The following is a 16,105-nucleotide window of genomic DNA, read 5'->3' on the forward strand; positions in this document are numbered from 1 at the left end:
TGGAGGCTAAAATGTATGAAGAACAGTTGCAGGAACTGGGTATGTCTAGTTTAATGAAAAGAAGGACTAGGGGAGACATGATAGCAGTCTTCCAATATCTCAGGGGCTGCCAGAAAGAAGAGGGAGTCAAACTATTCTCCAAGGCACCTGAGGGTAGAACAAGAAGCAATGGGTGGAAACTAATCAAGGAGAGAAGCAACTTAGAACTGAGAAGAAATTTCCTGACACTTAGAACAATTAATCAGTGGAACAACTTGCCTCCAGAAGTTGTGAATGCCCCAACACTGGACGTTTTTAAGAAGATGTTGGATAGCCATTTGTCTGAAGTGGTGTAGGGTTTCCTGACTAAGCAGGGGGTTGGACTAGAAGACCTCCAGTGTCCCTTCCAACCCTGTTATTCTATTCCATTCCATTCTATTCTTATTCTATAACCCTTCGGATGGGAAAAAACCCTTGCAAAAATACGATTTTTATCTGTCTCTTCAGAAGGAGCCTCAATGTACAGACGTACAGTCACACAAACGTGGATATAAAGATTGTCACTAAGAAATACCGCTTTTCTTGTCTGCTTTAAGGAATAGGGAGATTAAAAAGCTTATTTTTATGCTCCAGAAACAAAATTTAAAGGATTTTAACCAAAGCAAAGGAGAGGGGGGAAAAAAATCTGGTTTTGAAAAAAAGAAAAATAGGAGAGCTAGCAGCAGCTCTGTTCTTGAGTATCAGATCAAGGGGCTCACAGCCTGTCTAATTCAAGGAACGGCATTAAAAGAAGAAGAAAAAACACATTAAAAAGCAAACAGAAGACATGGAAGAGTGCACTATCCGCAAGGTTTTTCTCATTTTTCTTTTTCTTTCTTATTGCAGAAGCAGCAGCAGATAAAGCAGACAAGATGATGAGCAGTTTGAAGATGACTTCAGCGATCAATGCTTCCAACCTGAACCTTCTGTTTCACGTAACTGCAGCTCATCTTTTTGTCTCCCACAGATTGACAAGGATAATAAGTGCATAATCTACAACACGCGTATGCCCCCGTCACCCCTAGATGCTATCTCTCCCAACAAATCAGGGAAAGTAGAAAACAATCGCATTTTCCCCTCCAAAAAGCTCCCGGTTTTCTTTTTCAACCAGCCGGTTCTTAACACGGCTACGTGGGAAAGAAACCTTTGTGAGATATTTGCAAAAATATTCGGCATCAGCCCTTCATTTTCCTGATGTATTAATTTATTTCATCTAAAGGATTTATGCGGTGGTTAGGGTGAACAATGGGGACAGTCGGACGCTTGTAAAGAAACAAAAACTAATGGACCATGGGCCCAAGATGAAAAACAAGCCATTGATAAGGATCCGTCACAGACCACTGGGTTCACAGGTGACAGCTGACAAAAAATTCTTTAAAAATGATATGAGTATTAGGACTGATGCAGAGTTCTCCAACCCTTCTGTGTGGGTGGCCTGGAGCAGAAGGAAAGGGGAAATGATGAATGATGGGGGGCAGGGGGAAAAGTGCATGTGATCGCGGCAACACTCGCGTGACAGGGCAAGCTCCCATGATGATGCTTGCATGAGTGGGGCCACGAGCGCCCTCAACGGGTGCGTTAGTGGGGCCACAAATGTCCATGATGCTCACACCAGTGGGATCGCAATCGGCCGAGCGTGCCTGTGACAACACTCGCATGAGAGGGGCTGGCTGCCCCCTCACGTGGCGCAGTGGTGATTAGCCCATGGTCCATTAGTGGGCTGTGGACCACAGGTTGGGAACCCCTGGGCTAATGTTTCTATACTCTTCGCTGTTGATACTCTATTTCTTCTCTATTTTACATTTGAACTATTTTGTCTTCTGGGTGAATAAATCATACACATAAAGCTATACAGTGGTGCTCAACTGACTGCTTTGAAACTCATTAAATATGGGACTCAGTGCAAATGTTGTCCCGGTAGTCACTGTTTGTGTGGTACTCAACGCACAAACTAGAACTTATAATTGTTGGCTGCTTGTGACTCACGATATTATTCCTTGTGGGAAAAATTTGTTTGGTACTCATTGTTTTTGGTACTCATTGCGCCTCTCGGAGCCAATTAACGGTGAGTACCGATGTATCACTGTATGTATTTGCCTAGCAATCTTGGAAGAGTTTCTAATTTTTCCTGCACCTAAAAATTACACTATGGTTTCGCATGACAATATTGGCAGGATCCAATCTGGGTTAGTCACTGGGATGAGAGGATTAGCCTACTTAGTTTTGAGATTGTGCGGGAGTCCATCCTCAGGCAACTTCTCTCTAGTGGAATGTGTTGGCAAACATTGGCAGTGTGTCAATTAACATGGAGCTAGGCTTCTTCTTTCACATTAAAATCTCTTCCCTAATTAACTTTAATTTTGTCCTCATTGCTTCATTCTACAATTGCTTTGATTCTTTTCGCCATCTCTTTCTTCTGGCTAAATATCCTTTCCGAGACCAGAGCAAAACCCCTTTTTGTTTTCAACTTCTTGAAGTCTCTGGTGTCACCAAAATTTCCCCCTTTCCCCATTTAGAGTCGCCCTCTGTAGTGCTGGAGCATTTGCGAATTTAATAAATGTTTATCTCAACACCATGAGATACACCCGAGAGGAACTCTTTTATTATGAGCCTCAGTGGCGAAGTGGTAAGAATGCAGTACTGCAGGGCTACTTCTGCTGACTGCCGGCTGCCTGCAATTTGGCAGTTCAAATCTCACCGGGCTCAAGGTGAACTCAGCCTTCCATCCTCCCGAAGTGGGTAAAATGAGGAACCAGATTGTTGGGGATAATATGCGGACTCTGTAAGCCGCTTAGAGAGGGCTATAAAAGCACTGTAAGTGGTATGTAAGTCTAAGTGCAACTGCAGAAAAAATAATTACTACCAACCTGCCTTCCATTGAGGACCTGAGTCAAGGGCTGTGAAAATTTACAGACCCCTCACATCCTGGACATATATTGTTTCAACTCCTACCATCAAAACAACGCTATAAAGCACTGCACACCAAGACAGCTAGACACAAGAACAGTTTTCCCCTGAACGCCATCACTCTGCTAAACAAATAATTCCCTCACCACTGTCAAACTATTCACTAAGGCTGTATTATTACTATTAGTCTTCTCATTGTTCCTATCACCCATCTCCTCCCACTTATGACTGCAGGACTGTAACTTTTTTGCCCGTATCTTTAAGATTTAGATTGATATTGATTGTTTCCTGATTGCTTATTTGTACCCTATGACTATCATTAAGTCCTGTACCTTGTGATTCGTGACGAATGTATCTTGTCTTTTTTATGTACTTCTATGTATCTTGTCTTTTTATGACAGCATATGCACCAAAGACAAATTCCTTGTGTCCAATCACACTTGACCAATGAAGAATTCTATTCTATTCTTATTGCTGCTAAATTTTGATGGCTCGTTAGCCCGTGAGGTATGAAATCAAAAGACAGTAATAGGTAGTTTTCAAGTTACGACCGTAGCCTGAAATTACTGGTGTAAACTATGGTGTCGTTTAGTGGCTCAACCATTTTATGACTGTCCCCCCTTTTTTGGTCATGGTTATTAAACAAATATTCCGATCGTTAAGCCAACCTGTTTTACAGAATAATCTAAACTGTTCAAAGTTTGTGCAACAGGAAGAAGCTGAGTTCAACGCTGAGATGTTATTGACTTTCTTTTTTTTAATTTCCTTTGTCTTAATATATTTTAGACTGTGTTTGTTAAAAATCTACACCGTGTACGGGCTCTGGGAAGTCGGGGGGGAAGGGAGGTGGGGTGTTAGGGGGGAGGGGAGGGAGGGGGGATATATAGTAGGTGTTAGATTTTAAAGTAATGTGATTGCACTTGTATACTGTTGCTCTTCAATTCCAGTGTTAAAATAGGACAAGCTGAATATATTAATAGATAGTAGAAATACACCGAAGGGAGGAGTAGAGGGATAGAAGAAAGAGGGGTAGAGAGGGTGGGAGAGAGGATTGGAGGGGGTGGGAGAGAGGATTGGAGGGAGAGTGAGAAGGAAGGGAGGGAGTGTATTGGGAGAGAGGTGTGGTAGAGGGGAGGGGAAGTAGGGTAGAGGGGAATGATGGAGGGAAGAGGGAAAGTTGGAGGGGGGCGAAAGAAAGGGTGTATGGAGGGTCGAAGAGGTACATTGGGTTTCTATTTTGGGGGGTATTATTGACAAGAGGAATGGCTGTGTTTATTGTTTAATGTTATATGGTCCCGGTTCTGCACAGTATATATGTGACTGTACGAAAATGAAAATGGAAAATAAAAAACACATTTACACAGAATGGGCAGGTTGTGTTTTTTTGCCAGAAGTAGATTGGAAATCAGAAAAGAAAGCCGAAAATTGCAGTCACGTGATCACAGGATGATGCAACCCCCCCCCCCCCCCTGCAAAGTGAGCTTATTGCCAACATCCAGAATTTGATCTCTTCACCCCGCACACACACACACACGTCCCCCGCATACCTTGCCAAAGCAGGAGACAGGCCTCCCCTTGCCCTTAAAGGAGGCTTTCCACGAACTACTGGAACTTCGGCGTTTTCTGAGCCGCCATTCAAGTAAGTTAATTCCTGCAACTGTGCTTGTCGGATTTCGTCGTTGTAGTCCTGAACAGAAAAGGGGGGGGGAAGGGGGGAGGAAAAAGACATCACGCTGTTGAAGCTGCACTTGTGTCAAAGCCTTAAAAGCATTTTTTTTTTCCTATTTCATGGTTCTATGATTATAAGAAAGGAGAGTTGTAGAACTGGTTTTTTTTAATTTATTTTTTGGTAGAGAGCCGATTCAACACTCTGATAAAACAAAAATGGTGCAAAACAAACATCTGGAAGAAAGGATTCCATGGGATTTAAGAAATCCAAGCCTGAAAGTCTCTTTTTTTCTCTCTCTTTAAGCTTACTTTAAGCTGGTGAGGGCGCGGGGAAAAAAAATAGGCAAGAAGTGTCTTGCTGGATCAAGCTGGCTTTGAAAATATTTCCCCTCCCTCCTCCTGTTTGTCCTCCGAATCTTGTGGGAAGAGATTTAATGCTCCTGTATCTACAGACTTTATTATTTGCCGTGGTCAACAGCCCTTTACAGTCAGACCAGCATTCTTTTAAACTGCCTGAGGTCAACTTGTCTGTAACTTCCACACTGTGGAAATCCCAGAAATGGAATCCTCAATCGAATGAAGTCTTAAGAATTGCAGTTGCCAAAGCATAGTCCCGAAGTACCATATTTTTCGGAGTATAAGACGCTTCGAAGTATAAGACCCACCTAGCTTTAGGGGAGGAAAACAAGAAAAAAAAATCTGCCTCTGCCTCCCAGCAATTTGCCTCCTTGAAGCAAACAGCAAACAGCCTGTTTCAGTTTCAGTTTAGCCTGATTACAACAGTTCACTTAGTGACCGTTCAGTTACAGCGACACTGAAAAGTGTGACTTGATTACTGTTTTCCACAATTATGACCACTGAAGCATCCCCATGGTCATGTGATTTACATCTGGATGCTTGGTGAGTAGTTTATATTTAGCAATAGCAATAGCAGTAAGACTTATATACCGCTTCATAGGGCTTTCAGCCCTCTCTAAGCGGTTTACAGAGTCAGCATATTCCCCCAACAACAATCCGGGTCCTCATTTTACCCGCCTCGGAAGGATAGAAGGCTGAGTCAACCTTGAGCCGGTGAGATTTGAACAGCCGAACTGCAGTCAGCTGAAGTAGCCTGCAGTGCTGCATTTAACCACTGCGCCACCTCGGCTCTCATATTTATGACTGTCACAGCGTCCGGGGACCATAGGAACCCTTTTTGTGACCATCTGACAAAGAAAGTCAATGGGGAAGCCAGATTCACTTTAACAACCATGTTACTAATTTAACAACTGCAGTGATTTCCTTAACAAATGCGACAAGCAAAGTCATAAAACAGGGCAAAATTCACTTGACAAATTTCTTCTTTAGAAACGTCAATATTGGGCTCAATTGTGGTTGTACGTTGAGAACTCCCCGTACTTAATATAAGCTGATGTGTAGCGTAGGCCGAATTCTTCATTTGTATTCAGACTTGAGTTTTGCTGACAGGTTGGATTTTAAGAACCTTGAAAAACCTCCAAGCAGAAGGCGCCAGGCCACAAATAAAGAGGCAAGCAATAAACTTTTCTACTCTCCATTGTCTGCCTTTTCAAGAGAACTGAAGGAATTATTTCAGTTCCCAGAATGCCTGCCCTAGAAAAAAAAAGATAATTTAATAATCTTGCATATTAAAAGAAGATGCGTTCTTCCTCGTGCAGGATGGAGGGAAAAACAAAATCGATAAATGAACTGAAGTTAGCTCTTCCAAGCTCAATTTCTCTTGCAGAAGAGTCTATAATTGAGTTAGATAACGTTGCTTAAAGGAGGATGAAGGAAGCCAATATGGTTTCTTTCATCTTACTCCCACAGGGACTCTAGATAGGTTTCTTTTCCCACTGAAGAAATGTTACCCCGATGCTAAATTCATAAATCCTGTCAGGATTGCTAAACACTTCATTAAGTGAACAACTGGAAGAACAGCTTGAAAACATTTGTCTTTAAAAACAGGGGGGGAGGAGGGATGCCACCTTTCATATAAAAACTCTTGTCTTTGTTGTGAGTCTGAAAATGCACAAAACACAGTTGGAACGAGTTGCATTTCTATTCTAGTGTTTTTATACATTTCTCCGCTGTAAAAATAAGAAATTTTAGCCGTAGAGGCATAAATCACAAATCTCTAAGGGCTGATCTTGAAGGATTCATGATACCCGGATTTTAAGGTAATAAAGAATACATGTAGCCATAGGTTAATGTTAATCTCTAGTTACACATAATTAGGTCCGTATTTTAAGAAGAAGAAAAGCTTTTAAGTCACAGAAGAATCAATGAAACAAGAGCAACAAAGATGATTAGGGAACTGCGGGCTAAAATATATACACAATGGTTGCTGGAATTGGGTATGTCTAGATTAATGAAAAGAAGGACTAGAGGTGACATGATAGCAGTGTTCCGATATCTCAGGGGCTGCCACAAAGAAGAGGGAGTCAAGCTAGTCTCCAAAGCACCTTTTCAGGTAGGTCAAGAAGCAATGGGTGGAAACTAATCAAGGAGAAAAGCAACCTACAACCAAGGAGAAATTTCCTGATAATTAAAACAATTAACCAGTGGACCAACTTGACTCCAGAAATTGTGGATGCTCTTAACCCTGTAAGAAGAGAGTACATAACCATTTATCTGAAATGGTACAGGGATTCCTGCCTAAGCAGGGTGTTGGACTAGAAGACCTCCAAGACCCCTTCCAACTATTCTATTCTATTCTATTCTATTCTATTCTATTCTATTCCCATCCCTATCCCATTCTGAAATGTCTGTGCCTTGGTCTCTAGTTCTGATATTTATTTGATAGGAAGCGGGGAGGTGATTTTTTTGTGTGCTTATTGCGATTTATAAACACACAAACTGTTTTCCAAACGAATACTGGAGATTGTTTACAAGAAGGTTGTACTACAAAACATTGAACAAGCCGTGAAAGACCAATGAAATGATATTAGTCTAGAGCAGTGTTTCTCAACCTTGGCAACTTGAAGATGTCCGGACTTCAACTCCCAGAATTCCCCAGCCAGCATTCGCTGGCTGGGGAATTCTGGGAGTTGAAGTCCGGACATCTTCAAGTTGCCAAGGTTGAGAAACACTGCTCTAGAGATACTAGAGATTAGTCCATATAGGTGGTCCTCGACTTACAACACTTCATGCAATGGCCTTTCAAAGTTATAACAGCACTGGGGGGGGGAGTGACCTATGGCCGTTTCTCTCACAACCGCTGCAGCATCCCCACGGTCACATGACCAAAATTCAGATGGCTGAAAACTGAGTCATATCTATGGCGGCTGCAATGTCCCTGGGTCATGTGATCATCTTTGGCAGAGTCAATGGGGAAGCCAGACTCACTCAACTACTGTGTTACTAACGTAACAACTGCAGTAATTCACTTAACTCCAGCAGGAAAAGTCGTACAATGGGGCAAAAACTCACTTAACAAATGTCTCGCTTAGCCACAGAAATGTGGGGCTCAATTGTGATCATAAGTCACAGGCTACTTGCATTATTATCAACCTGGAGAATGTTGGTTGGTTATGGTCCTGGCACTATTTTATCTTCCTCCACAATTTTAATGTAGTAACACAGCAGCCTTGCCAACGTGCTTCAAGTGTTATATAACAAGTAACTTATTTATTTATTTATTTAATTAAATATATTTATATGCCGCCCAATCCCGAAGGACTCCGGGCGGCTAACTTACATATTTTCAGCCCCCAAACAGCATACTTGGGTTTCAGGCTTCTTCATAACACTGTCACTTCAGTGCAAAAGTGCAAGATTTTTCTAACGTTCAGAAGATTTAGGAATGCATTCATTTCTAACGACTAAAATACTTAATTTATCATGTCTTTGTAATGATAAATTTTCTATTAGTGTTTTTTTTAGGGAATTACAAAATATATAGAATCTTGAAATGACTGTGTAGATTTATGTATAAGCCCATCCACGGATAAGATGAACCCTTTTAACCTAAAAAAACGTGAAAAAGTGCCACCCACAAATAATTCAATCCTCAAATATTTCATGTGTTTTAATTTTTAATAATTGGTTTATCTGTGGATAATCCACGGATTATCCATTTTTCATGGCATTGTAATTAAAAATTCAAGGGTCAGCTTATCTCTGCATGGGTTTATATGTGAGGATATATGGAATATATGGGTACTTTTTAAAGTATTATTGTGTATGCATAGGATAGCCCAATCTCTGCATAAGCTAAACCCAATTTTGACAGAAAATTCTCAGCTTATTTGCGTGTATATACCGTATTTTTCGGAGTATAAGACACACCTTTTTACCCCCTAAAAGAGTCGTGCATCTTATACACTGAATTAGCCCCTCCCCTACATCCCATTTTTGTGAAAAACGGCCCGTTGTTTTGCAAAAACTGAGGTGTTGTTGCCTTCCCCCAGCCCCCACAAGCACTGCAGGTTTCAGCAGAGCTGGGTGAAGGCAAAAATGCCCCCGTTTCTGTGAAAAATGGCCGGCTTTCTGCCAAAACGGGGGCATTTTTGCCTTCCCCCAACCCTGCTGAAGCCTGCAGAGTTCTCCTAGGGGCCGTGGAAGACAAAAACTTTTTTTCTTACTTATTTCTTCGAAATCTTGTTGCGTCTTATAGTCCAAAAAATACGGTATGTGGTATACTGCCTGCCAAGTGGTTTGCGACATATAGTAAAACTCAATTTAACATATTCCTGGGTAGAAGCTAACTGTTAAAACTTAAGTGACCATTAGATTCAATACAAGTGTACACCATCTGCATAATTTATGTCAATGACATAAATTGGCAGAATTAATGTAAAGTTCAGTGAACCATTTAAACGACTACGGATATAATGAGTGAAACCCATTATTTTAGAGAAAATGTCCAAATACGTATACTGTCTGCTGAAGCCAAAAATAAATTGGAGTCTAATCAAGGGTTTCCTGTACATGCAAATATTTCAATCCTTGAGATAACTATAAAATGCTATCTCATTTGGTATTCTCTTCTCTTTTTGCATGGTTCGGCAAAACTTTTATGCTAGGCCATTAAAATATTTTAATTTTTAAGTATTGTAATGCTTCTGTTCTGTAGGCTGCTTTCGATCATCTTAATGTTTTCCGCTTTTATGGTCTTTTGAAACTGGCTTCTTTTTTTAAAATTTATCAGCAGTGGGAAAGTAATCAAGAAGTATTTGTCCTAATAATCTACGACATGAACGTACCACCCTTAACTGGATTACCTGCGGCTACATACTCATTACTGTATTTTTAAAGGTTTTGAAGAGGCAAATAAAAAAAAAAAAGTTTTTGCACTCTGCAAACCTCCCCAAAACAGCCTGTTTTTCGCGAAAACGGGCCCATTTCACCCCCAAAAAGGGCATGAATAGCCTTTAGGGGGCTTACAGAGTGCTCCTGCGGGGGTGGGGTGGGGCCAAAACCGAGAAAAAAACAGCCCATTTTTCGTAAAAAAAAGGGGGCATGGATAGGCTTTAGGAAGCTTATAGAGTGCTCCTGAGGCTGGAGTGATAAAATTGAGCAAAAAACGGGCTGTTTTTTGCTCATTTCTGCCCTCCCCAGCCCCCAGGAGCTCTCTAAAAGCTTCCTACAGGCTATGCACAGACATTTTGGGGAAGGTTGTGGGAATTCGGGAGGAAAAAAATGCTGTATTCAGTGTATAAGATGCACCCAGATTTTCAGCCTCTTTTTTGAGAGAAAAAGGTGCGTCTTATACTCCTAAAAATACGGAAATTGCAAACATTTCTAGGCAGGTATTTGGAGAAAACTAACTGCCTGATTAAAGTGACCAATAAGACTATCAGGCCAGTGTCTAATAATCAAATCCACTTGTAAGTAGTGGGTTGGGAAAATTGTCCAAATCATCTGCAATGGTATCGAAATAAGAGAGTACCACTTTTGAACAAACATGACCAAAGTACATTAGAAACCCATGGGTTAAAATAATGGACTTCATATGCCTGCATTAACTTAGATCACCAAATTAATAATGCCATAACAGTGTGAGGTATGAATGGTAACACTCAACTTAAATACAAGGGACCATATACTCTATTTACACCCATTCCTTTAATGACGATCTTGAGGCCAAATCGGCGCTGAAAAAAAAATCAGTTATGATCGTTTTTCACACTTATGGCTGTTACAGCATCCCCATGGTCACATGATCAAACTTTGGATGCTTGGCAACTGGCATGTACTTATGACGGTTGCAGTGTTCCGGGGTCAAGTGATCATCTTTTGCCACCACCTGACAAACAAAATCCTGATTCACTTCATAACTAAATTATACTTAGCAACTGCAAGGTATTATGGGGTCGTTAAAAGAAGAACTGCAGCCGTTCACTTAACAACTGTGACAAGAAAGGTCGTAAAAGTGGGACAACGCTCACTTAACAATGGTCTTGCTTAGCAATGGAAGTGATGTCACTGTCAGGGGCGCCTGTGGCAGCCCGAGTGCTCTGCCAGTGAAAAACAGGCTCCCAGGCTCCATTTCTGGCTGCGAAGGCCTCCTCCAACCCTTTGCCAGTGAAAACGGACCTCGGGTGGGCCGCACAATACTCTCACGAGCTCCGCTTTTGCTGGCAGAGCACTCAGGCCAGCACAGACATCCCTAACACAAGTATGTCAAGCTGGCCACGCCCCTTGGCCACGTCCACCCTGGTTCCCCAAGGTCAAAAACAACCCTGATGCAGTCATCAATAAAATCGAGTTTGACACCCCTGTGTTAGAGATTTGATCAGATTTTTTTCTTAGTTGTTTTGCATTTTGACTTTTGTAACATTTTGTAATTCTTTTCATTTCATTTCAATTCTGTCTGCTGCTGAGAGTCATTGAAACGGAAGAACGAATGAACGAACGAACAAGAATAATGGCAGTGATCGGTACTTACAGGAATGAGAAATTTCTTAATTTCTTCCAGCGCATGTCCCATTCTGGCATAGGCTTCAGCTGGCGGGGCAAACACTTCGATGAGAACATGCAGATCATCGTTTAGATGGAAATACTTTGCCTCTCCACTTTTCCTCAATTCTTCTTCCTGGGAAGATAGAAAAATATCGCATGAAATCATTGCATGAAGAAATGCAAGAAGTCAGACCATGATCATGGAATGTTTTACACACTGCTAGGGGCCGAGGGGGGAGAAGGGAATAATTAACCAAAATGAATTTGGGAATAAATATACCGTATGGATTTTTGTGTTATCACTTAGCTAAATAATTCCAAGATACCATGGGGCCCACTCTGCTAATCTTTTATGGCATACAGGTCGTCCTTGAAGTTTGACTACAGTTGAGCCCTTTATAATCTATAACCAAGCCAATTTTATGCGTAGAAACTAGGTCTCATGTCTTATAGATAACAAGTATCTATATGGCAGTATTGCTCAACTTTAGGCACTTTTAACATCTTTAGACTTCAACTCCCAGAATTCCCCAGCAAGCAATTCTGGGAGTTGAAGTCCAGAGGTGACCAAGATTGAGAAAAAATATTATGTGGTACCAGAGAGAGAATTCTGAATTAGATTGAATTTTGCCAACAATCCTGTCATGGTTCCATTCCATAGCTTAGGGGTCAGCAACCTGTGGCTCTGGAGCCGCATGTGGCTCCTTTCACCTTCGGCTCCCTGTTGCTGGTCGGCTCCACAACTGATAGGGCTTTTGGTTAGGACAGGTAGAGGAAAAAGGACGCCACACTTGGAGGAGACAATAGTGAGGGAACAGGACTTCCAGTTGGCTTCAGAATTGAATTGGGGGGGGGGAGGTTCCCGTTAGAACCTTTGTGGCTCTTTGAGTGTTTAAGGTTGCCGACCCCTGCCCTAGCTGTTCAACAAATCTACGATGGTCTGCCTCTTAATCAAAAATTTGCTGGATTTTATACCACCGCCTTTGTAACCTGAAGTGGAACAAGGTGGAGCTACGCATCTTCTACAGAACTTCCAGCCTTATGGGAATTCTCAAAATCCTGCTCTGCTCTTAGAAATAAGATATACTTTGGATACCCCATTAAAAGCGGCTTATTTTCTCATTGACCCACCCACCACCAAAGGCCTAGATACCAGGAAAGATCTTGGAAGCCTGAAGGAAAAAAAAAAATAACTATCTCCCAGGCTTTCTGGAAATGAAAGCTGAACAGACCTGTTGGCCTCTACAGCTGTCAATCAGCTAAGTATTGTAGCGCTGGCTTTAATATAGGCAACCTTCATTCACCCCACTTGATCACACCAAAAGAAGCACCAAACGAGCCCGAAGTGGCATGCGGCGCCTTGTCTCCCATCACGGGGGCCTTGCCTGTTTGTCTTCTGGGTTTTTGGCGTGCACGTGCACGCGACACTCAGCTGTCCACGCGCGCGACAGTGCCAAAATCTGGTGTGCACATGCACACCAGCCGATTGTTGGGTAAGCATGCGCAACAAAACTTGGAAGTTCAGCTTTTCCAGAGTGAGGCCCTGACAGGTGGGCATGTGATGTTTCCGGTGCCAAAAAGCTTCGCCATCACTGCTCTAGCACATAACATTAAAGTCTGCTTTCAGTTTTCGCCTTTGTCACAACACTTTTCTTTCCCCAAGTGTTCTATTTTTGCTCAACTTCCTCTGTTCTGCCATTCTATCTTATCTCTGTTGCCTGGCAACTGAAATATTGGGATGCTTACCCAGATGGCATTGACCCTTTCAACACATATAGGGAATCACGGATGAACCACAGATGGGATAAAAGAGGGGAGGGTAAAGGGAGGCCTGGAACAAATATGACTTTTGGTATTTCGACCCCATCTACTTACAACCTAGTTGATAAATTAAGTTAGCCATCTCAAAATCTGGATTTTTTCTACCTACCTACCTACCTAGAGCATTTTCAAAATAGACACAGTGGCCCATCCCAGGTGTAGTGGTAAAAGGAATATGTGTGTGTATTTGTGTGCATATCTACACACACCCACATACACACACTCTTCCATTTTCCACTGCACTTCGGTGGGCCATTCCGTTTATTTCATTAAAGGCTTGGGCATGCTGTGTTATGCTTTGTGAAGAATTAGATAAAATATTGCTTGTAAAATAAGATAAATGGGTGCTGATTGGAGGAAAAACAAAACTAGCCCTACAGAGCAATGTTACTAAGGATTTGAAGAGGGGCATTTAAGGACATTCCTTGCCCAAAAGTACATCAGAAGCTTCTGGTATACCGAATAGTCAGAAATCCGTGATGGCTTCTCTAGCCTATGTGTGTTCTGAAGTGCTTCTATAGTATTGTTCTAGCTGTATTAAAAATACTACGCTACACTGTTTTTCCAATGAGGACCATAGACGCACATTTGACCAATCTGGTTAAAAGTTCTCGCATCTGCTCTTAGTTTGTGTCCTTGATTATGAGCTATGTAGGTTTGTGTCACTCAGAAATTACCTCTGGGTAAAGGTTCCCCTCGCACATATGTGCTAGTTGTTCCTGACTCTAGGCATCAGTGCTCATCTCCGTTTCAAAGCCGAAGAGCGAGCGCTCTCCATGGTCATGTGAGCGGCATGATTAAACGCTGAAGGCGCACGGGACACTGTTACCTTCCCACCAAAGGTGGTTCCTATTTTTCTACTTGCATTTTCTTTACGTGCTTTCGAACTGCTAGGTTGGCAGAAGCTGGGAGAAATGACGGCGTTCGGGATTCGAAAGTCGCTCAACAACTATCTCACTTAGCAAAAGAAATTTTGGGCCAAAGGCACACGGAACGCTGTTACCTTCACACCAAAGGTGGTTCCTATTTTTCTACTTGCATTTTTACATGCTTTCCAACTGCTAGGTTGGCAGAAGCTGGGACAAGTAACGGGAGCTCACTCTGTTATGCTGCGCTAGGGGTTCAAACTGCCGAACTGCCGACCTTCCGATCGACAGTCTTAGCCACTGAGCCACTGCTTCTCTTACTTCTGGGTAACCATCTTTTTATTCCGAAATTTACAGCAAAAATAATGGGATCGGTTGACAGGCCCATGTAAATTGGGGAAGCTAACACACGTCAAAAGACGGATAGTTTGAGAAACAACGGTTAGTGGTAAGAAAGAACGAGTAGAAGAAAACATATATAAGGTCTCTGCATTATTATCCTCTCCGTTTCTTTATTTCTTATTTTATTTCTTTATTGGTGGCATTGAGACAAACCGTGTTTGGTCCCCTCTCTGCATTCCAGTGCTGTCTTGCTCATAACTTAAACGAAGGCGACTTTCGAAAGATGAAGGGAATTCTTTACTTTTTTAAGCAATTTAGCAAAGTCCACAAACAGAACGGAGTAGGAGCTGCGAGTAATAAATTTAATCTGGGGGAAAAAAAAGCTAACCCAGCTTTCAGAAAAATCCTTTTTAACAGTGAGAGCTATTAGGCTCTAATAGTCTCCCGTGGGAAACAATGCACGCCCCGATATCCTGAATAATTTAAAGAGTGAACAAAGCAGAGAGATACAACAAACAAACAAACTACCTGTTAAAGCAACCCTCGCAGGCTCTACTAAGATGGTCTAAAGAGCATCCAGGATGGAAAAAGTGCACATTAAAACTGTAATAAAGGTATTATATGGTAATGGGTGGTGGTGGTGGGGCTGTCGAGCAAAGTGAACAAGAGGATTACAGACCAGCTCCTTGCTGGTTCAGACAACAGATAACAGCGAAGGTTACTGAAATAGCAATAGCACTTAAGGCTTATATACCACTTCACAGTGCTTTACAACACTCTCTAAAGTCAGAGGTGGCAAACACGTTTTCATTGAGAGAGGGATGCATCAGGGTTGAGTCGGACCTTGTGGAGAAAGGGGCTGGGGTGGGGGGTGGCCTGCTCGCAACTGTTCTTCAAACGTAAGAAGAACGGTTGCAGGAACTGGGTCTGTCTAGTTTAATGGAAAGAAAGACTAGGGGAGAGATGATAGCAGTGTTCCAATATCTCAGGGGTTGCCACAAAGAAGAGGGAGTCAAACTATTCTCCAAAGCACCTAAGAGCAGGACAAGAAGCAATGGGTGGAAACTAATCAAGGAGAGAAGCAACTTAGACCTGAGGAGAAATTCCCTGACAGTTAGAACAATTAAGCAGTGGAACAGAAGTTGCCTCCAGAAGTTGTGAATGCCCCAACACTGGAAGTCTTTAAGAAGATGTTGGATAGCCATTTGTCTGGAACGGTACAGGGTTTCCTCTCTAGGCAGGGGATCGGACCTCCAAGGTCCCTTCCAACTCTGGTGTTGTACTGTATTGTATTGTATGTCACTCATGTCAGTCTGTGGCAGTCCAAATGATCTGTCAGCGAAAGCGGGCTCCCAAGCTCCGTTTCCGACTGTGTAGGCCTCATGCAACCCTCTGCCAGCAAAAATGGAGCTCGGGAGGGCCGCGCGCCCAAGGTCATACAGACAGCTGTCATGCCTAGGGCAGAACTAGAACTCACTATCTCCAGGTGATTGGACCAAGGTCATCCAGATGTTTTCATGCCGAAGATGGGGCTAGAAGTCACCATCTCCTGGTGTTTGGACCAGTCAGCCAGCAGCTAC

The 16,105-nt window shown here is 42.4% G+C and overlaps 1 protein-coding gene across 5 annotated transcripts in view; it reads right to left on the bottom strand.

Annotated features, from left to right (window-relative positions):
• Positions 1-16,105, bottom strand: part of KHDRBS3 (KH RNA binding domain containing, signal transduction associated 3) — a 131,543-nt gene that overhangs the window by 42,225 nt on the left and 73,213 nt on the right. For all 5 annotated transcript variants that reach the window (XR_015695589.1, XR_015695591.1, XR_015695592.1 and 2 more), the window contains exons 4-5: positions 11,483-11,629; positions 4,473-4,612 (exon numbers count right to left, since the gene is read on the bottom strand). Coding sequence is in view for 1 of the 5 variants with exons in the window: in XM_087706659.1 (XP_087562785.1) it covers positions 4,473-4,612; positions 11,483-11,629 (287 nt within the window). In the remaining 4 variants the exon portion in view is untranslated. The remainder of the gene's footprint in view (positions 1-4,472; positions 4,613-11,482; positions 11,630-16,105) is intronic.

Source organism: Thamnophis sirtalis, unplaced genomic scaffold, assembly GCF_051295495.1.
Source record: "Thamnophis sirtalis isolate CommonGarterSnake01/CBP01778 unplaced genomic scaffold, rThaSir2_p1.2 scaffold_2, whole genome shotgun sequence".
NCBI lineage: Eukaryota > Metazoa > Chordata > Lepidosauria > Squamata > Natricidae > Thamnophis > Thamnophis sirtalis.